This window comes from Oryctolagus cuniculus, chromosome 10, assembly GCF_964237555.1.
Source record: "Oryctolagus cuniculus chromosome 10, mOryCun1.1, whole genome shotgun sequence".
NCBI lineage: Eukaryota > Metazoa > Chordata > Mammalia > Lagomorpha > Leporidae > Oryctolagus > Oryctolagus cuniculus.
This window is the reverse complement of record NC_091441.1, coordinates 56,793,657-56,815,645: the sequence shown is the minus strand read 5'-3', so window position 1 is coordinate 56,815,645 and position 21,989 is coordinate 56,793,657. Positions and strand designations below refer to the sequence as shown.

Genomic DNA, 21,989 nt, shown 5'->3' with positions numbered 1-21,989 from the left:
GAGTCTGGAATTCTATTCAGGAGTCTCCCATGTGGGTGGCAGGAGTCCAAGTACTCTGACCATCTTCTGCTGCTTTCCCAGGCATAATAGCAGAGAAACTGGATCAGAGGAGCAGCTGGGATTCAAACCAGGGCTCAAATAGGATGCCAGCATCCCAGATGGTGATTAATCTGCACTACAGTGTCAGCCCCTCCTAAATTTTTGTTCCATTGTACCTCATTGTTTGCCATTTTACTGTGCTGCAAGAAGGCTCACTCTCCTGTCTGCATGCTGGTCAGCAGGAACAGAAAAGGGCAAGTGGTAAAACATGGCCCAAAAGTTGCACATATGACTTCTACTCCCAAGCTGAATGGTCAGAATTGAATCACGTGGCCGTATCTGGCAGCAGTAGAAGTTGGGAGACAGTCTTTAATTTTTTTAAAGATTTATTTATTTATTTGAAAGTCAGAGTTAGAGAGGAGGAGAGGCAGAGAGAGAGGTCCTCCATCCGTTGGTTCACTCTCCAAATGGCCGGAGCTGTGCCCATCTAAAGCCAGGAGCCAGAAGCTTCTTCCAGGTCTCCCATGCCCATGGAGTTGGGCCATCTTCTACTGCTTTCCCAGGCTATAGCCGAGAGCTGGATCGGAAGTGGAGCAGCCAGGACTCGAACCATTGCCCATATGGGATGCTGGCACTGCAGGCGGCAGGCTTTACCTGCTACACTACAGTGCTGGCCCCGACAGTCTTTAATTCTTCATAACCATGTGTGCAACCAGAATTCAGGGACTCCATGAGTATACTTAAAAAGCCTCTATTGGAATCTATGAGTCATCTGAAATGGCATGTAAAATTTTATATAATTACTTGTGACTGTGCGCTTTTCTAGGGAAAGAAGCCATTGCTCTCATGATTCACTGAAAAGAGTTTGTGACCCAAGAAAAGTTAAGACTATTTAGAGGGGCCGGCGCCATGGCTCACTTGGTTAATCATCCGCCTACAGCGCCAGCATCCCATATGGGCTCCGGGTTCTAGTTCCGGTTGCTCTTCTTCCAGTCTGGCTCTCTGCTGTGGCCCAGGAGGGCAGTGCAGGATGGCCCAAGTGCTTGGGCCCCTGTACCTACATGGGAGACCAGGAAGAAGCACCTGGCTCCTGGCTTCGGATCAGTGCAGCTCTGGCCATTGCGGCCATCTAGGGAGTAAACCAACAAAAGGAAGACCTTTCTCTATGTCTCTCTCACTGTCTATAACTTTACCTGTCAAATAAATTTTAAAAAATAAGAATATTTTGATATTTGTTAAACTATTTGACATCTTTAATGTAACTTTTATTTTATTAGCTCCATCCCAATTGATTACAACCTGTATCGAAAATTCTGGTCACTTCAGGATTACTTCAGGAACCCCGTGCAATGCTATGAGAAGATTTCATGGAAAACTTTTCTTAAGGTGAGTTGCCAATCACAGACTATCAGAAACCCAGTATAGATAGCTAATGGCAGACCAAAAACTAAATTCTTGTCCACCTTAAATTTTTATATCTATTTTATAATATACAAAGCTAAATTGTAAATTAATTTTAAACCAGTAATTTTATGGAGTATTTTCTAAGTAACTTGGGGATTTAAAAATTGATGATTATAGCCCTTTTTAATATTATAGTGATTGTTGTCAACATAAATTGGTGATTTTTTTTTTGCACAATACATTCTCTATTTGCACAAAATTATTTTTGTTCTCCCATTAAAACAGGGGTCTGCAAACTGGCCTTGCCAAATCCAACCTGCTGCTTTGTAAACTTTATAAAAAAAGGTTTATTAGAATACATCCATGACCATTCATTTAATCTTCAGCTGTGTTCCATCCAAATGACATAGTTGAATAGTTGAAGTTGAGACTATATGGGCCAAAGAGTCTAAAATACTTATATTTTACAAAAAGTTTGTCAGCTCCTGTTTTAGAACAGTCCTCTATGTTCATTTTTCTTGAGCAATTGTTATCTTTTTCATCATAATTAAAATCCCAGAAAAACAGATGGCTCGTAAAGTGTGGGCTGCTATTGTGGTGCAGTGGGTTAAGCTTCCATACACAACACCAGCATCCCATATGAGCTTCCAGCTGTTCCACTTCTAACCCAGCTCCTTGCTAATAGCCTGGGAAAGCAGTGGAAGATGGCCCAAGTCCTTGAACCCCTGCCACTCACATGGGAGACCTGCATGAAGTTCCAGACTCCCGGCTTTGACTTGACCAGGCCCGTTGTTGTGGCTATTTGGAGAGTGAACCAGCAGATAGAAGATCGATCTCTCTCTTTGCTTCTCTCTGTAACTCTGCCTTTCAAAAAACTATTTTTCAAAATGTAACATAATGTTTATTATGTTTTCTAAGTTGAAATTTTTAACAATTTTTATTAAGAAAAAGAGGGGAAAAGAGATTGAACTCCCATATGCTGGTTCAGCCCCAAACACCTGCAATGGCAGGCAGGTAGAGGTCCAGGACACAGCTGAGAGCCAGGAACTCATACCTTCACATCTGTGGACTCAACCAACTGCGCTAGAACATACTGCGGGGGAAGGAACTGAATGTGTATTGAATAGGTATAGACTTTTTTTCTTGTTGTTACTCCCTTAAAATACAGTGTAACTATTTATGTAGCATTTACGTTGTATTAGGCACTATATAAGTTATCTAAAGGTGAATTAAAGTTTATAGGAGCATGTGTATAGGTTACATTCAAGAATGATGCTATTTTACATGAGGTACTTGAAAATTCACAGATTTGGTATCTGGGTGGCATTTCAGAATCCATCCCCAGCAGATACCAAGGAACAGCTCTATTCTCAAACATTCCATTCTCTGTCTCCTTTACAAACTGTATAAGAAAGCATGTTTCCAGCCGGCGCCACGGCTCAATAGGCTAATCCTCTGCCTGCAGCGCTGGCACACGGGGTTCTAGTCCCGGTCGGGGCGCCGGATTCTGTCCCGGTTGCCCCTCTTCCAGGCCAGCTCTCTGCTATGGCCCGGGAGTGCAGTGGAGGATGGCCCAAGTGCCTGGGCCCTGCACTCCATGGGAGACCAGGAGAAGCACCTGGCTCCTGCCTTCGGATCAGCACCATGCGCTGGCCGCAGCACGCCAGCCGCGGCGGCCATTGGAGGGTGAGCCAATGGAAAAGGAAGACCTTTCTCTCTGTCTCTCTCTCTCTTTCACTGTCCACTCTGCCTGTAAAAAAAAAAAAAAAAAAAAAAAAAAAAAGGCGTGTTCCCTCTGGAGTAGACCGTTTAATACTACTTTTACAGTACGATAAAAACGATAAAGTCTCATACTAAATAGTTGTTACTACTTTTTTGCTATGATGATTCTTGTTTAATATGCCTCACAATATACATCTTTGATTCATTGAGAGTAAATTCTAGGTATTTTCAGAAAAGTACTAAACAAATTTGTGGTACCAGTACTAAATAGAACTAACTGATGTTTTTACTTTGCAGTATTCTGAAGAAGTTTTAGCAGTTTTTAAAAGTTATAAATTAGATGATACTCAGGCCTCAAGGAAAAAGATGGAAGAATTGAAAACAGGAGGAGAACATGTATATTTTGCAAAATTTTTAACAAGTGAAAAGGTATAAATATTTCTTTTTCACTAAGCATAATAAGAAATTATCTCCTTTTTTCCATTTGATCGCCTTTTCAAATTAAGGGCAATAGAATTGTTTCTTTTAATTGGAACTGATAAATGTTAGTTTGCGAATCCCATTTCTTCCTTGCACAAGTAGGACTAATATGATTTCAAAGGTGAAAGAGGTTTTACAGTGAATCTGTTTTACAGACATACTTTAGAATACCTGTAGTTTAATTTCAAGTGTGTATATATTTTAAACTTGATTAGGATTCAGTGTGTGCTTGTGAAAATATTTTGTGACTAATTTATCATTTAGGTACAGATAAGGATTTTGAAAGTTCCCTGTTAATCTTATTTATACATTGTAATAAGTTTATTTTGTTCAGATTTAAAGGGTTTTATAAGTTTTCTGGTCAAGATGACATACTGAGTTTGTTTCAACTCACTTCCTTTGCTCCAAATACATAGCCATGACAGGGAAAATATAAAAAAGAAAACCAAAAAAGCAAAGCTGGGCTTCCAGAAACAAGATAAATGTCTTCATGGACCTGAAATGTCAAGTAGTAATTGAAACTGAAGCTGTGGCCTGTTGAACTCTTTCCAAAGTAGGTGAAGGCACCAAGAGTTTGGCTACAAATAATGGAAATCAGATGTACTCCATGTGGAACAAGGGGCCAGAGCCAGATTCACTGCTTGAAACCAGGGACTGGGTGAAACTTTACCCACTTAACATAAAAATACTGCCAGTCTTCTTCCAGTGGCTGTGGTTTTAATAAGAAGACCTGAGGTTAATGAAGACCCAGCTTTATGTCCATCTGCTTGTTCAGTGTCTAGATTGTAGTCTCCTCTGTATGCTCATGAAAGAGACGCTCCAGCAAGTCATCATAAGATTTTTCTAGACTTGAGCCTAGGGCCCTGGTGAAAGAAATTGCAAAAACTGCTAGATAGGGAAGGATGTACAGAGGGAAAAGGAGGAAGTAAGCAAACATCCCAAAAGAAAAGCCTCCTGCTCAAAACTCTCTGGTAAATTAAAGTTCAAAAATCCATAAAGAAATCCAGTGAAGGATCTTCAGCAAAATCGGCTATTGGGATATATGTGTATCTATTCCTGGTGAACTATACAGCCTGATCAAGACTTTGTGTATGTTGTGGGTACTCAGAGCTAATTGAGATAGCACCCATTGAAAAAGAGCAAGAAATCATACAGCAAACAGGCAGAAATGAAATAGCCTTTTAATTGAGAGTCCTGGAAATCATTGAAACCAAAGCATAACACCCAGAATTAAACTATAGATTGGACATAGATGAGGAAAACTACTGAATTGAAGATAGTGATAATAACATCATTCAGCATGTATCTCATAGAAATAGTTTCATGTTTTAGTGAAAAAGCAGTTAAAAGCTGTGGTGCATTTCTCTAGTAAGTTTTCTGAAGAACAAAATTGAGGGAATGGTATAGAAACTGCACAGAAAGTAATTCAAGGAAATATCAGTCCCTCAGATTAAAAGTGTGCTCCAGCTAATCAGGAGTAATAAAGAAAGTTAAACACACATTTCAGTACTTCATGCTGTAGCTCTGGGGATACAGAGGAAGAAGGAAAACCTTAGTCACCAAAGGTAAACAGAGACACATCCTGGGAAGGAACAGCAGTTTGACTGTTGGCAGATTTCTAACAGATAACAGCCATCAATACCAGAAGACTGCAGAGAAATGAAGTGCTGAAGAAAAATAACTATCAGTATAGAATTTTTTACCCAGCTAAGTGCATTCAAGACTCTGGATGTAAGAAGGACATTTATATACAAAGGCTGGGAAAAATTCTGAAAAAACTACTAATGGATGTTCTTCAAGAGGAAGGAAATTGAATCCATAGGAAAGGAGTGAGATACAGAAAGCAGTGGTGAGCATAAAAATTGAAAATTGTGATAATAAATTTGCTATTATAACAGCAAAATCTTAACTGATTTTTAGAATTAATGTGAAACAGCTAGATGACAATATGGGGAGGGAAAGCAGAGATTTAATGAATAATTTAAACTCACTGCATTCTATGTGATCTTCAAGGAAGACAGGAGTCTGAATAACTTGAGACTTTTTATGTATGTTAAATGGGTAACCACTAAAAGAAAACTAACCTGTAATTCTCAGCAGAGACTAAAAGGGTGGGGTTTGGGGGGGATCCAGAGTGCTTTCTAAATCTAATATCAGCAAGAGGGGAAGAAAAGGACTAGAAAGTAAGGTAGAATTAGTTTCAAACATGTCAGTAATATCACCTACGACTGATTTAATTCATGTAATAAAAGAGATCATCAGATTGGATCTTTAAAACTTCAGATATATTTATTAATTATTGGTTGAAGAAAAAATCCAAAATTTTTACCCTATGTAGAAGATAGGAAGAAGGGCCAGCACTGTGGCATAACAGTTAAGGCCGCTGCCTGCAGTGCCAGCATCCCATAGGGCACTGGTTCAAGACTTGGCTGTTCCACTTCTGAGCCAGCTCCCTGCTGTGGTCTGGGAAAGCAATGGAAGATGGCCCAAGTCTTTGGGCCCCTGCACCCACATGGAAGACCCGGAGGAAGCTCCTGGCTCCTGGCTTCAGATCGGCACAGCTGTGGCCGTTGCGGCCATTTGGGGCATGAACCAGTGGGTAGAAGACCTCTTCCCTCCACCCCTGTCTCTCTCTGTCTCTTTCTGCCTCTGCCCCAGCCCCTCTAACTCTGCCTTTCAAATAAATATTTCAAAAAAGGGGGGGGGAAGAAAATATCAAAGCTGAAGTGTCAGTTTAAATATGTCATCAGGGTAGAAAAATTATAAAACAAAACACTCAGTAATAGTTACATACATGAGTTATAGGATGCATTTCTCAGGACATGACAAGTATTCTAAATTCTGGGTGTCTTAAAAGTTTTTTTGTTTTTTTGTTTTTTGTTTTTGTTTTTTGTTTTTTTTTTGTACAGAGAACATTTCTAAAGGATGTTTTAATAATGGGTAACAGGATTAAACATTTTCAGAGATATCTCCACATTGGATTGTAACATTAATGCTGCTATATCATTCTTCATTTATTTTATCAGACATGTCTTTGTAATAGTTTCTCCTAGCCAAAATCCTGTGAGCTTTCACTAGCAGTTTGGAGAGCATGAATTTTTGCAGTTAAGTGCTGGAATTCATTAATTAGTGACATGGAGGACATTAAAACAGCTTGGAGAAACATAAAACTTACAATATGAAAAAGAAAAAAGCTCAGAATTGTACTAAAGAGGTCGTGAGGCATGTAGTGTTTTGCATATTCAGTTTCATTCTTTGTTGCCTCTTAAGCAACAACTTTTTAAGTTTAGAACCCTTTCTGTATATTTTTCATATTTCTAAGTATTTTCAGTGTTTGCTAATTAATATCCAAGTGAAAATAATTAGAATGCATTACCTACAGCATGAAAAACATGCTGCATTTTATGAACTGTGCTGCTCCTCTGGAAGAAGCCACCCAGCATCTCCATACCTTAAAATACCTTGTATGGTCTTTTAAATCTCAGGGCTCCCAAAACGGCCATTCTACCAAACTACATGCCAGTTTTTAGTCTGATGTTACTTTTAACTTTCTTCTGATGAAGTAATGGGAAAGCTGATTATTTGCAGAGACATAAGTGCTTTATTTCTTGCTGGTAAGAGCTTATTAAAGTGAAATCTAGATGATTATTTGGAGCAAAATTTTTTTTTAAATATTACTTATTTGAGAGACAAATGGAGCTCCCTTCTGGTTTACTCCCCAGATGCCCACACTGGCTGGGGCTGGGCTCAGCCAAATCTGGAAACTCAGTCTAGGTTTTCCATATGGGTGGCAGGAACCCAGTTACTTGAGCCATGACTGTTGCCTTCAGTGCCTGCATTAGTAGGAAGCTAGAGTCAGGAGCCATAGCCAGGTAGGGAACCTAGATACTCCAACGTGGGATGCCCGTGTCTTAACCACTAGGCTAAATGCCTGTCATTTCATTGGTCATCACTGTAGACAACCTATGATCCTGTCTAATGAGAATGTTAAGATCCAGAAGCATTATGTTTTGCTTATATAAATATTATCAAATTTTTCCTTAGGGAAGGCCACGAGATGACAAATGGCAAGTATGATCCAACTTTATAGTTAAGAGACTAGCCAGTTGCAGCAACTGGGTAGACATGGATTTTACAAATAAAATCAGTGTGTTTTGAAGTTACCGTACCTTCTTTCTTAAAGACATTTCCCCTGGAAACAAAGTGGCACTGTAATTTTCAAGGACTGTTGTTTTGTGCTGCCTGGGGTATGATAGCAAACTCTGTCCATAACAATACAGTTCCCTGGCTAGCATACCAGTAACTGATAATCCAGGGATATCAGTCACCAACTGTAGTGCTGAGACATTTGTATACACAGGGAGAAAAGAGGGAGATAGAGCGGTCTTCCATCGGATGGGTCACTCCCCAATTGGTCGCAATGGCCAGAGCTGTGCCGATCCGAAGTCAGGAGCTTCTTTCGGATCTCCCACTGGGGTGCAGGGGCCCAAAGACTTGGGCCATCTTCTGCAGCTTTTCCAGGCCATAGCAGAGAGCTGGATTGGAAGTGGCTGAGTCTTGAGCCAGTGCCCATGTGGGATGCCAGCGCTTCAGGCCAGGGCATTAACCAGCTATGCCACAACAGTTGCCCCAGTCCTTTTTTTTTTTTTTTTTTTTTTAAAGATTCATTTACTTATTTGAAAGTCAGAATTACAGAGAAGAGGCAGAGAGAGAGAGAAGTCTTCCATTTGCTGGTTCACTCCCCAGTTGGCTGCAACAGCTGGAGCTGTGCCGATCCAAAGCCAGGAACTTCTTCCAGGTCTCCCATGTGGGTGCAGGGGCCCAAGGATTTGGGCAATATTTTATTGCCTTCCCAGGCCATAGCAGAGAGCTGGATTGGAAGTGGAGCAGTTGGGACTCAAACGGCAGCCATAAGGGATGCCAGCACTGCAGGCAGCGGCTTCACCTGCTATGCCACAGTGCCCCTTGAATTTGTCTTAATTTTGCTGAGATAACTTATCAATATGGAAAAATTAAAATTCAGTCCATATCAGACCTTGAACAAAGATAATTCTATGTTAATTGAAAGTCCAAATGAGGAAAGCAAAACTTCTAAACATTTAGAAAAAAAATGTGATATGTAATTGAGATATAAAAAGCATCAATCATGAGAGGAAAGATAGTTAAGATGTAGTACTAAATTGTAAAAATCTCTAGTAATATTATATTACTGAAAAAGATTATTGAGAATATCCCATTGATAAAATGCAAGCCAACCAAATGGAAAACTGGAAAGATGATATGAACAAGTAACTTCTACAGATGGAGAAACCTTAATGGCTTATAAAAGATACTGAACATCTCTGGTGGAAATAAAATGATAAGCAAACAACCATTTCACACTTAATCAAATTGGCAGAAATTAAAAAGCCTGATAATAAATTGTATTTCAAAGGTATGGAAAAATGAGAATTTACACATACAAAGAAATCTATGAGAGTACTTCAGAAAGTTTGTAGAAAATGGAATTAACATTTTGAAGGGCCGGTGCTGTGGCGTAGCGGTTAAAGCTGTCGCCTGCAGTGCCGGCATCCCCTATGGGACCTGGTTCTAGTCCTTGCTGCTCCTCTTCCATTCCAGCTCTCTGCTGTAACCTGGGAAAGCAGTGGAGGATGGGCCAAGTCCTTGGGCCCCTGCACCTGGGTGGGAAACCTGGAAAAGGCTCCTGGCTCCTGATCAACGCAGCTTTGACCATTGTGGTCATTTGGGGCGTGAACCAGCAGAATCGAAGACCTCTCTCTGTAACTCTGTCTTTCAAATAAAATAAAACTTTAAAAAAATTATTTTTGTGCAAAAAATTTTCAAAACCCATGAACAGTTTTTTCATACTATGCATTTTCCATGAGCTTTTTGAAGTATCTTCATGTAACATGACTGTATCATTGTTTACGAGTGATGGGTTTGGAAATAGCCTTTGCTCATAAGCATGAGATTGATTGGTAAATTTATAAAGTGCTATAAAGCACTAAAGGTGGATGAACTAAAGCAAAGGTTGGCAAATCAGGCTTACTGCCCTTTTTTGTTTTTAAGATTTATTTATTTGAGAGGCAGAGTTAGATCTTCCACCTGCTGGTTCACTCCCCAGATGGCCTCAATGACTGGAGCTGGGCCAATCTGAAGCCGGGAGCTTCTTCCAGGTCTCCACATGGATGCAGAGGCTCAAGCACTTGGGCCATCTTCTGTGCTTTCCCAGGTGCATTAGCAGGGAGCTGCATCAAAGTGAAACAGCTAAGGCTCTATGCAGCACCAGCTTTACCCACTAGGAACAGCGGCCCTACTACCAATTTTTTTAAGATGTGTTTATTCAAAAGGCAGAGTGACAGAGATCTTCCATCCACTGGTTCATTCTCCACATGCCTACCACAGCCAGAATAAGGCCAGGCCAGAACCAGGAGCCAGGAACTCTGTGTGGGTCTCCCATGTGGTGGCAGAGACCCAAGTATATGGGCCATATTCCTCTGCTTTCCCAGGAACATTGTCAGGAAGCTGGATCAGAAATAGAGTAGCCAGGACTCGGACTGGCACTCTAATAGGGATTACCAGCATCACAAGTGGTGGCTTTTCCCACAGTGCTACAGCACTGGCCCCAGACTGACTGTTTTTGTAAATAAGTGTGATTGGAACACAACCACACTATTTACTTGTTGTCTCTGAAGGTTCTTGTACTATAAGAATAGATGAATAACTGTGTCAGAGGCTATACAATCCACAAAACCTAAAACATTTACTAACTGGTCATTAACAGAAAAATTTGCCAACCTCTGAACTATTGCTACTTGTATTAGCATGGCTAAATTTCAGACTTAGTGTGTGAAAATAACAAATTGCAAGTAATGTGTACAGCAGAGTTAAAATATGAAGAATATTTATGCATATTTATAGATGCCTGCAAAGGTAGTAATAGTATAAAATACCTGTAAGAATCGTAGCCATCAAATACATGGTAAGGGTTAACAAAAGAGGCAGGGAGATTATACAGAGAGTTTGTTAACAGTTTCCATAATTATTTTTTAACAAGTTTGGGACAAATAAAGATGGTAGGATATAATATCTAACTGGGTAGTGGTACATGAATGCTGTATTACTTAACTATACCTCTGAGTATTTGAACTTTGTAATTTAAAAATTGGATAATTTATGATGACAATTAGATTTTAATTAATGATAATGCTCTGAATACTTTGTTTTCCAACACAGATTTTTATAGTATTTATAGAAATGGAAGATTTCTTTAGTTTCATCAGAAATATTGTTTACATGTGAAATTGATTGACAGGCACATAAGAATGAATAAAAAGGATAGCTTTACCCTTTTTTAGCTTTAGAGTAATATCAGGAATGTAGAGGCCTGAGCAGGATGTGTAATAAAAGCCAAGAACAATAAAAGGCCCTTTGTTCAAGAAACAAAGACATTTACAAAGAATGCTTGACCAATGACATGAAATAGTATAATTTTTAAAATAATAAAGAAAATTGAAACTATAGAAAGAGTACACTTGACTATGTCAAGTTTTAGCTTCAGCTGTCACTGTGTACCCTGTGTGATCCTACGTAAGAGGTTTAATTTCTCTGGGCCTAGTTTCCTTAGGTATAATGGGAAGTGATTGACTTGAATGAATACACCAGTCCCTTCTCACTTCTGATTCAGTGTCTGTTTACTCCTACTTTTAATCCATTGTTTCTATCAAGAAAAAGTATCTTCTAACGTAAGAAATAAATGTTGTAAAGAGGACATAAAGACAAAGGTAGCCACTTTGGCTTATCTCTTCAAGCCAGGCATTCAGACCATTCCAGGCCTGTTGAACTACTTAAAAGTTTTTTGGTGGCCCAGTCTCTTTCTTTCTTCCTGCGTACTCTCCAACTTGAGATTTGCTCCTGTTGTTTATAATTTAGATGCTGCTTCCTTTTGGAAATCTTTCATTACGATGTTAAATAGTGGAGCTTCTCGTTGGAATTAGCCCACACTGGAGAAGAACAGGCTTTGTGAGGAAAATTAATATGTTTGATTTTGTTCTTGAAATCTGGTCAAGTGTTAGCTGAACATTCAATTAAAGATGTGAAAGCTTGTTGTGTGTAGAAATCAGGAGATCAGGAGTGAGATCTAGGTTGAGACTTGGGAGTTATCATCTTGAAAGTACTAATTAAAGCTGTAGAGTAGATGAGATCAGCCAAGAAGGAAAGTGTAGATTGGAAGGGAAAGCATTGAACTGAATCCTGAAGAAAACATTTCAGAAAGGAGGAAGAGGGGAGGGGAGAGGAAGATTGAATACAGTGAAATTACAAAGAAAAAGCTTGAACTAATGGAAGTCAAGTGTAGCAAGTAGGCTGAGGACTATACAAAATGTGTTCATTGGATTTCACAACAGATCATTGGATGATCTTGGCAGAACATTTGGAGCAATTAGTGAATAACAAAGCAGATTGTAGGGCAAAATGGAAGCAGTGAATGCAGCCTTTTTTTTTTCCAAGAAATTTTGCTATTAAAGGGAGGATAAAGTGAGGATGTGAGATATCTTTGAGAGAAGTTATGTAATGCTAATAGGCATTTGAAAGAAGAGACTGAAGCTGCAGGAACTGCCCAATAACTAATGAAACTGAGTTCTTAGGAAGATTGGGATGTCCCAAAGAAAGATTAGCGGTAGCAATGAAGATTGTGAGAGAAGGAAATGAGGAAAACAAAGGTAAAGGTGCAGCTGATTTATAGCTGTGGGGATCAAGAAAGTAAATGATTACCAATTTAATGAATTTTTCTCCACATCGGAGACAGCGGTAGTTACCTACTGAAAGTAAGAAGGGAGTAGTAAGTAGTGTTCAGTAAGTGGAAAAGGTTTGAAAATGTTGCTGTGGAGAATGGGGAGAGAATATTCTTGAAGAAAGGTTGGTAGTTAGGGAATAGGAAGCTTGTTAAGATAACAACATAGCAGTTGTACCTTCTGCATAGCTCTGTGACTTGGTATATTCCTTCAGACACCTCTACTTTCAGCCCACATTGGAAGACTTAGGGTTGGTATGGCAATGATTGTCATTTTATCCAAAGTTACCATATGCTGAGTAGATGGGACAGAATTATGGGTCAAGAATGTTGAGGAAGTTGGAGAGAAAATGGTTGAAGAGAGAACCATGTAGTCTAATCCAGGAGGAGTCAGACTTAGAGCCCTCAGCCAAATCTGGCTCCCACCTGTTTCTTTTATTATGATTATTAGTTGTTTACATTCTAAATGCTCACAGAGGTACCAGCATGCTATCCATAATATGCTTCTTAGCCAACAAAGCCTAAATACATTACTATTTATTTAGCTGTTGAGTAAGACTGCTGACCTCGTACCTAGACTAAAACAGGATTATAATGAAAAGATATGACCAACAGGCAGAGAATAGAGTTCAAAAGATATTAGGTCTCAGTAATATCCTAATATCCAAATATTATGTATATTGAGAGCAACTGAATGAGATAGTGGGGAAGATGGGAGGTTGTAGAGAGCTGGGTTTGTGAGATAACAACTTCAGAGGTGGGATGGCTATGCTCACTAGGACTAGCTGAGGCCACATAGTGGGTGGCCAAAGCAGAGGGGACGTGACAGTGGAGTTGCTGTGAGCCTCCATTGAAACAAGAAAGTCACACAGGAGTTGGAGGAAAGGAAGACTGGTAGCATGTTGTTCACATTTGCCAGCAGTGGGAGAGTTAATATGGTAAATAAGAGAATCAAAAATTCAGTTTCTAAGGGTGAAAGAAATCTGACCAGAAGCTGATCATATCTTTTAAGACATGCAGGAGTCCTAACAGCAGCAGTAAGGAAGGGGTTTCCAGTGACTAAAATGGTTAGTGCCTTTTAGGCTGTATGAACAGATAGAAACATACCACTTAAGGCAGAGCCAGTGGAACTTGGAAAACTTGAACCTAAAGCTGGTGCCAGGGCTCCAGCTGTTAGGATTCACGTAGAAGAAGGTGGCTTCCATCTGTTGCTCTAGGGCTGGAAGGCAGAACCAGCACAAGTTGGTCAATAGAAACATCAGCTTTCCTTCAGTGCCCGATGGACATAATCAGAATGATTCCCCTTCCTCACTAGTGGCTGTTGTTAGAGTAGTGCCAGCCAGATGCAGAGCTATTGAAGAAGCTTCCTCAGAATGACCTACAAGTCCTTTCTGATCCACAGTCTGTGGCAGTACAAGTATGATGCAGTTTTCTCTGAAATCTGACAGACCGTTTAATTCACAGATGATTCTCCACCTCTCATTCCTTGTTAAGAGCACCTCCTCTGTTGCAGGCACTTTGTAAGAGGATCACCCTGGATGTTAATACATTTTTCCAAATGGACCTCCCCTTTAGCCATTATTTATATGTGAGACAGTGTGGCCATACTGTTATATTTCCACCTTATTTTGTTCTGATGTCAAGACCACAGATGGGACCTTTTTGACCACCAACATGAATATCTCACGGCATAAAATAACCAAGGAATCAAAATGACACCTCTGCTGCTCTGCCTTGGGCGTGTACAGTAATGCCTCACAGGCAGTGCACTCTCAAAATATTTTTTTGGTTGAATTGGAAACTTCCATTTCTATAGTAACATAATGTGTATCTTTAGGCAAAACTTATTTTAATGTGCTTTTTTGTGTGTGTGTGCTTGTTTTTTGAGTAGTTGATGGATTTACAGCTGAGTGACAGTAACTTTCGTCGGCACATCCTGTTGCAGTATCTCATTTTATTCCAATATCTCAAGGGGCAGGTCAAATTCAAAAGGTAAGTTAATATTGGTAGCAAGAAGTTTATAAATAGCAGCAAAGAAAAGGACTTATTGTTGTAATTTTTTTATGTGTCGCACCAATTTGATGTTAAGAGCTCCATCCCTGTAATACTTCTGTTTCAGCAATGTATAGCTGACTGGGGGTTTTTAGATAGTAGGATATCTGTTTTAAGGAGCAAGTGTTAAACATACCTACTCTCAGATAAGTCTTTCCTGCTGAACTTTGTGCTTCTGGGGAATTCTTTATTCCTGGGTGGATGGAGGTCTCTGCTACAGACTCCCATTATTCCTTTCTCACCTCACTCAGACCTCCTCCTAAGCTAACTTGCAAACTAAGCCATTAATCTCTCTCACAAGGTGTGAAGCCATTTAGGACATTAAAACTGAAAGAAGCAAAGAAAATGCTTGAAGCCAAGAGGGGTTCTAATTTCCTTGGTGTGTCACAAAACCTCATAAGGATCTCTGTATGTGAATGCTTCCATCCAGAACAGACCATTTCCTTTTGTCCTGTCCATGTAGAATTGGAACCTACTGTTACGTGACAGTATTTTTGTTTAGTACACAAAGAAATTCAGTATTATATAAGGGACCTAACTTTACTACTTCCTGGGGTTTAGTCCAGTGTTATCACTTGCTGGCTTCAATACATTGCCTTCAGGCTTTTTTTTTTTTTTTCTTTTTAAGATTTCTTTGGGGCCAGCTCTGTGGCACAACAGGTTAAGCTTCCGACTGCAGTGCTCGTATCCCATATGGGCACCAGTAATAATCCCAGCTGCTCTGCCTCCAATCCAGTTCCCTACTAATGTGCCTGGGAAAGCGGTGAAGGACAGCCCAAGTGCTAGGATCCCTGCACCCACATTGGAGACCAAGAAGAAGCTCCTGGCACCTGGCCCAGCCCTGGCCGTTGCAGCCATTTGAGAAGTGAAACAGCAGATGGAAGATCTCTCTCTCTCTCTCTAACTCCGATTTTCAAATAAATATTCAGTTTTTAAAAATTTATTCATTTAATAATCAAAAAGCAGTTAGCAGAATGAGCTATCTTCCATCTGGGTTCACTTCCCAAGTGCCCACAACAACCAGGTCTGGGCCAAGCTGAAGCCAGGATCCTAGAACTCCATCCACATCTCCCAAGTACTTCCTTCCTCTGCTTTCCCAAGCACATTAGCAGGCAGCTGGATTGGAAGCAAAGGATGCCAGCATCACAGGCAGTGGCTTAACTGGCTGCACTCCAATGCCAGCTCCCAGACTTATAATTTTAAGGTAGTATATGGTAAACATTTAACAATCTTTTTTTAAGATTGACTTATTTATTTTAAAGGCAGAGTTACTGAGAGAGAGAGAGAAAGGTCTTCTGTCTGCTGGTTCACTCCCCAAGTGGCCACAACAGCCAGGGATGGGCCAGGCCAAAGCCAGGAGCCTAGAACTCCTTCTGGGCCCCCCACGTGGGTAGCCTGGGCAAATGATTGAGCCACTGTAGTCTCTGCTTTGTGAGTGCTGTAGTAGTTCTGGGAAGTCAATGGTTGAGCTCAATCCTGCAACATGGTAGGCTATCCATAATTTCTGTATAGCACTGAATGCACAATGACAGTTCAGTTAATGGCAAGTAATAATAAATGGGTTTGCTTTTGGCCTTTTCTCAGGTTTTGTTTTTTTTATTCATTGTTTTTTGAATGAGTTTTAAAGGAGTAGAGCATGCCTGTCTGAATGTGTATCATCTATAGGAATGTTAATATTGTCTGAGGGGCTTTCATCCTTCCTTAAACTTACTTTAGAAAACATCTGTTTTGGTCATTATATGATTGATTAAGTAAATGTTTTATTATTCCTTATGTCCCTTATATCCTCACTTCTAACCCTCTTGAGGATGAAATGTAGAGTTTTCTCTTAAAATCTCCATCAGTGTTGACACTTATTTACAGTATCGCTAACCTGTACATTATATACCTTATGTTTCCTCAAGACCATAAATAAATCTCAAAATTGAATAGACATTGCTGTAATGCAGTGCTTTTATTGCTTTGTTCCCTAGTTCAAACTATGTTTTAACTGATGAGCAATCACTCTGGATTGAAGATACTACAAAATCAGTCTATCAAGTAAGTCCAACATGCAACAAACCCATGATTGAAAAAAATGGAAATTTAGAATTTTCTTTGTTTCAGCCCCAAATAGGAAAATAAGGATAAAGTTAAGCTCAGGTACAAGACCACAAACACTTCTTGGTTCTCTGCCTACAAACCACTTCTATGATGCAGAAAGTTGTTGAAAGCTTAGTATATTCTTTCTAATCACAGCTACTATCTGAAAACCCCCCTGATGGAGAAAGATTTTCAAAGATGGTAGAGGTATGTAATTTATATTTTACTTAGTCATCTTAGTACCAAGTAGAGAATTTCATAGGATTCTGTTATGCAAATATAATTTGTTTTTATCAGCATATATTAAACACTGAAGAAAACTGGAACTCATGGAAAAATGAAGGCTGCCCAAGTTTTGTGAAAGAAAGGTAAATAAATACTCATATCTTATGAAAAAGGAGGCAATCATTGAAAAATAGTTTGACCTGATTTTTTATCATGTACAGATGCATATGCACATTTCACATATTAAATGTAAAACTCTTTGGTTTATTAAGTTCCCAGACCAAATAGATATATTAATTATTGAAAAAATGCTATAAACTACTCCTTGTATTTGCCCTTCTTCCTGATCAGTGTTCTACCATAATATGAAGTTTTCATCTTTAGGAAGAAAACAGCATAACTAAATTTTCTTTAATTCCTTCTCTGCTGTCCATCTGTAGTTCCAAAAATAGCTCATATTTTGTTCTCCACAGAACATCAGATGCCAAGCCCACAAGAGTAGTAAGGAAGAGAACAGCTCCAGAGGACTTCCTAGGGAAAGGACCCAACAAGAAAATTCTTATGGGAAAGTAGGTTAAGTTGTCTTTGTATGTGGGATGTTCTTTCTTGTATCTTTTGAAAATGTTGTAAGAATTCTCCACTTGTTCCCATGCAAATATAATAAGGATTTGTATTTGGTACCTACACAGATAACAAAATCAAACCCTGTTGGTCTGTGGTGTCTGTTGTGCGTTCATGCAGCAGATAAACCTTCAGTTTGTCTCTGGCTTTTAGAATCCATGGCTCTTGGCTATGCCATTTTCCCCATGTCACAGACAGTGGAATTGTTCAGATTGATACAGCTCACTTCTGGTTGTTAAAGTTGTTAATTAGGGTTTATTTAGTAAGTCCTTGGTAAAAGTGACAATGTAAAACAGGAAGGAGTGATCAGAGTTCAAGAATGTTAGGGAAGAAGAGAGAGATCGAACAACTACACTTTTATAAGCATGCTTGTATAAAGTATGTAAAAGAAATAATAAATATTGTAAGCCATTTAAGAGGTAAAAAGGTAAATACAGAAAATTTTTGTTATGTTAAAGGTACCATAATGCATGAATTCTGTTACCTTCCAGTATGTAGTATTCATTGCTTTATACTGTGCTTGAATATTTTTAGGAAAAATAATTATGTCATCAATAAATATATATTCATGTTAGAAAATTTGTTAATGCCAAAAATTAAGTAAAACTCATACTATCACCTCCCAAAACACTTGTTATTTGCTTTTCTGTTCAGTATTAAGGCATATTGAGGAAGGTGTCTATAAAATATTTATTTATGTATCTGTCTTTTGTAGTGAGGAATTAACAAGGCTTTGGAATCTCTGTCCTGATAATATGGAAGCCTGTAAATCTGAGACAAGGTAAGTTTACAGTTTTTCAAATAAAGTGTTGCTTTTCTTAGATGTTAAGTAGAATAGAATGGAGCCTTTTTTCACCTGTTACCATAACTCAAAAAAAATATAAAAGCTTTTTTGGTTGACTTTTGGCTGTGAAGAATAGGGCATCTTACCATAAGAAAGCAGAAGCACAAATAAAATAATTTTAGAAATCACAAGAAAATAAAGACCCACCCAAAAAAAATCTGAACTAAAAACCAGAAGAGTAAGCTGATATGGTTGTTCCTAGTTAGGGAACAGTACAAATGAATCCCAGTTTTGGGAACCAGGTAACTTGGGTATGAGTAAGGGTAGAGAGATTAGAAACCTGCTCTGATACAGTCTTAGGGTTTAAATTTCTACTACCAGCAGTATAAGGAGCCCCCAAACTAAGCCAGTGAACTAAAAGGTCCCTCTTCCTAGAGGTTGTACCTTCACCCCATGCCACCTAATGTTCCCACAGGTGAAAGCAGAAAAAAATAAGTTCACCATCCATATTAAAAAATCCTAAGAAACAGTTCATTTACCATGAGTAAATATCAGGTAGATCAAGCAACAGGCAGTTCAAAAAACAAAAATGTCAGATAAAGAGCTATAAAATACATTTCAGATGGTTAAAGATAAAATAAGGCAAACGAAGTCCTTTCAAAAAGGAATGGGTAAACATGAAAAAGCAAGTAATATTTGTAGAAATGAGAAAATAGTCATTGAAATTACAACTTAGCTTAAGTAGGGGACTATACACAGTAAAGTAATGATTAAGAAAGCAGTACAGAAAGAACAAGAGTTAAGAATGAGGAGGTCCAACAAGCATAATGGCAGAAGGAAACCGCAGAGAATGGGAATGAGGCAGTAACTGAGATGATGACTGAGGACAGGCAGTAATTCTTAGGTTCAAGGATGTAGCGACCTGGGGAGGGCATTGAGCCTAGTGGTTAAGGTGCCCACATCTTGTGTTCAGAGTACTTGAATTTGATACCCAACTCTGGCTCCTGACTCCAGCTTCCTGCCACGGAGAAAATGGAAAGCAGCAGTGATGGCTTATATGTTGGGTTCCTGCCACCCACATGAGAAAGGTGGTTTGAGTTCCAGGATCCTGCCTGCCCAGCCTTGGCCACTTCAGGCATGTGAGGAATAAACCAGTGCATAGGAGCACACATTCATATTCATTCATATTCTCTCTCTACCTGTCAAATAAATAAAAACTTTTTAAGTACAGGCCTTACGTAGGATAAACTGAGTAAATCTCTATCTCTATACATAATAGAGTCACTGAAGAGGAAAAATGAAATTTCCAAAAGAAAAAAATTAAACAGCCAACTTCAAGAACAAAAGAAGTCAGAAGACAGTGGAAGGAGAACTTCAAAGTGTTAAGAGAAAACAACAACCCAGAATTCTATAACAAATTAAACAGTCATGGTTAGCTGACTGGCTAAGAAATATTTATTTTCATAGTATACTGTGAGTTTACCATCAACAGTTCCTACTGAAACTATGATAAAGGAAGATTAAATCCCAAAAGGAGGAAGACATTGCAAGAAGGGTTGTTTTACAAAGGCAGTGGTAAAAAAGAATAGATCTTGTTATAAATTCACTGTATAAAATAGTAATAATTATTTATTATACTAATATACTAGTATAATACTTTTATTAGTAGTAGTAGTAGTAGTAATTACTAATTAGGGTAGTAATTATTTAATAGGGTAGGACTACAAGTGGCATGTAAGACAGGAGGGAGTGATCAGAACTGAAGAATGTGAAGAATGAAGACAGCTCTCAAATAACTAAATGTTTAAGTATGTGAAAGAACTATATGGGGCTGACATTGTGTTTTAGTGGGTTAAGCCACCCTCTGCAGTATTGGCATCCCATATGGGCACTGGTTCGAGTCCCTGCTGCTCCACTTCCAACCAAATTCCCTTCTAGTGCACCTGGGAAAGGAGTGGAGGATGGCCCACGTCCTTGGGCCCCTGCATCCATGTAGGAGACCCAGAAGACACTTCTGACTTTGGCCTAGCCCAGCCCCGGCTGTTGTAGCCATTTGGGAAGTGAACCAAAGGGTAGAAGATCTCTGTCTTTCCCTCTCTTTGTGTAGCTTTGCCTTTCAAATAAATAAATCTTTAAAAAGAAAAATATTTTTAAACTAATTGAGGGTAGGGGCTGGTACTGTGGCACAGTGGCTTAAAGCCCTGGCCTGAAGCACAGGCATCCCATATGGGCGCTGGTTCTAGTCCCAGCTGCTCCTCTTCCAATCCAGCTCTCTGCCATTGCCTGAGAAAGCAGTGAAAGATGGCCCAAGTCCTTGGGCCCCTGCACCCACATAGGAGACCTGTAAGAAGCTCCTGGCTCCTTACTTCAGATCGGCTCAGCTCTAACCATTGCAGCCGTTTGGGGGAGTGAACCAGTGGATGGAAGACCTCTCTCTCTGTCTCTACCTCTCTCTGTAACTCTGTCTTTCAGATAAATAAAATAAATGTTTAAAAAGTAATAAAAAATAAACTAATTGAGAGTAAAAAGGTAATTAGAGAATTTTAGTAATCAAAGGAAAGGAGTAAAAAACACAAGAAACAAATAATACAAAGCAAAAGAGTTAACAGTCTTTCTCTGTTGTGCATGTTCTCCTGTAACTAACTGACTTCCAGGTAAATAAATAAATCTTTAAAAAAAAAGATTCGAAAAGGTTGAATAAAAGATGCACTAGGCATTGTTATCAAATAATAGGAGGGTCTTAAAAGCAGATTATTAAAAATAAAGCTTGATCAAATGTAGACAGTCATTGCACTAAGATAAAAGGCAGAAATTTTTGAATGAGAAATACACAGACAATATTTATTTCCTAAAAAATAGACCAGACTCAAAAATTTGGATGAGAAATTGACCAATCTACCATCTGGTAGAGGGAGTTTGATATATCTTCCTCACTATTTAGTAAAAATCTTATTTTAATACATTCAGAATTTAACAATTCACAGGGTTGGTTTAACAAAAAACAAATTTATTTAAATCATCCATGTATAGCAAACACTTTTAAAAATATGTCGTTTAAGCTGCCACTGGCAATGCTTAGCATCCCATAGAGGATGACCACCATAGAGCCATGACCACTGTGCTTCTCGTCGAGCTTCCTGCTGAAGCATCTCAGAGGCAGCGGACACTACCACCCAGGGGAGAGATCCAGAGAGCATCCAGGCTCCTGGCTTCCTGGCCAAAACCTGGCTGTGGCCAGCAGGTGGATCTCTTCTTCCTCTTTTTCCTTCTGTCATTCTGCATTTCAAATAATAAATCAATGATTTTTTTTTTCATTTAAACACACTTCTAAATAATCGCTGAATCAAAGAAGAAATAATGGAAATTTAAAAAACATAGAACTAAAAGATAATGAAAATACTGCACCGGGGGCCGGCACTGTGGCATAACAGTTAAAGCTACTTCCTGCAGTCCCATGTGGATGCTGGTTCAAATCCCAGCTTCTCTGCTTCTGATCCAACTCTGCTGATGCCCCTGGGAAAGCATCGGAAGCTGGTCCAAGTGCTTGGGCCCCTGCATCCATGTGGGAGATCCATAGGAAGCTCCTGGCTCCTGGCTTCAGATCAGCCCAGCTCCAGCTTGGGGAGTGAACCAGTGGGTGAAAGACGTCTCTTTCTGCAACTCAGCCTTTTACATATTTACATACATACATACATATATGTATATACATGCATACATACATACATCTTTTTTTAAAAAAATATTACACGGAGATCTAACTCTGTAGAACACAAGAAAGAAATTTACAGC

The 21,989-nt window shown here is 39.2% G+C and overlaps 1 protein-coding gene across 1 annotated transcript in view; it reads left to right on the top strand.

Moving 5' to 3' along the window:
* Window positions 1-21,989, top strand: part of THOC1 (THO complex subunit 1) — a 56,895-nt gene that overhangs the window by 27,658 nt on the left and 7,248 nt on the right. The window contains exons 10-17 of the mRNA XM_002713446.4: window positions 1,317-1,425; window positions 3,463-3,594; window positions 14,328-14,428; window positions 16,462-16,528; window positions 16,727-16,777; window positions 16,868-16,938; window positions 17,269-17,364; window positions 18,132-18,197. Coding sequence (XP_002713492.1) covers window positions 1,317-1,425; window positions 3,463-3,594; window positions 14,328-14,428; window positions 16,462-16,528; window positions 16,727-16,777; window positions 16,868-16,938; window positions 17,269-17,364; window positions 18,132-18,197 — 693 coding nt within the window. The remainder of the gene's footprint in view (window positions 1-1,316; window positions 1,426-3,462; window positions 3,595-14,327; window positions 14,429-16,461; window positions 16,529-16,726; window positions 16,778-16,867; window positions 16,939-17,268; window positions 17,365-18,131; window positions 18,198-21,989) is intronic.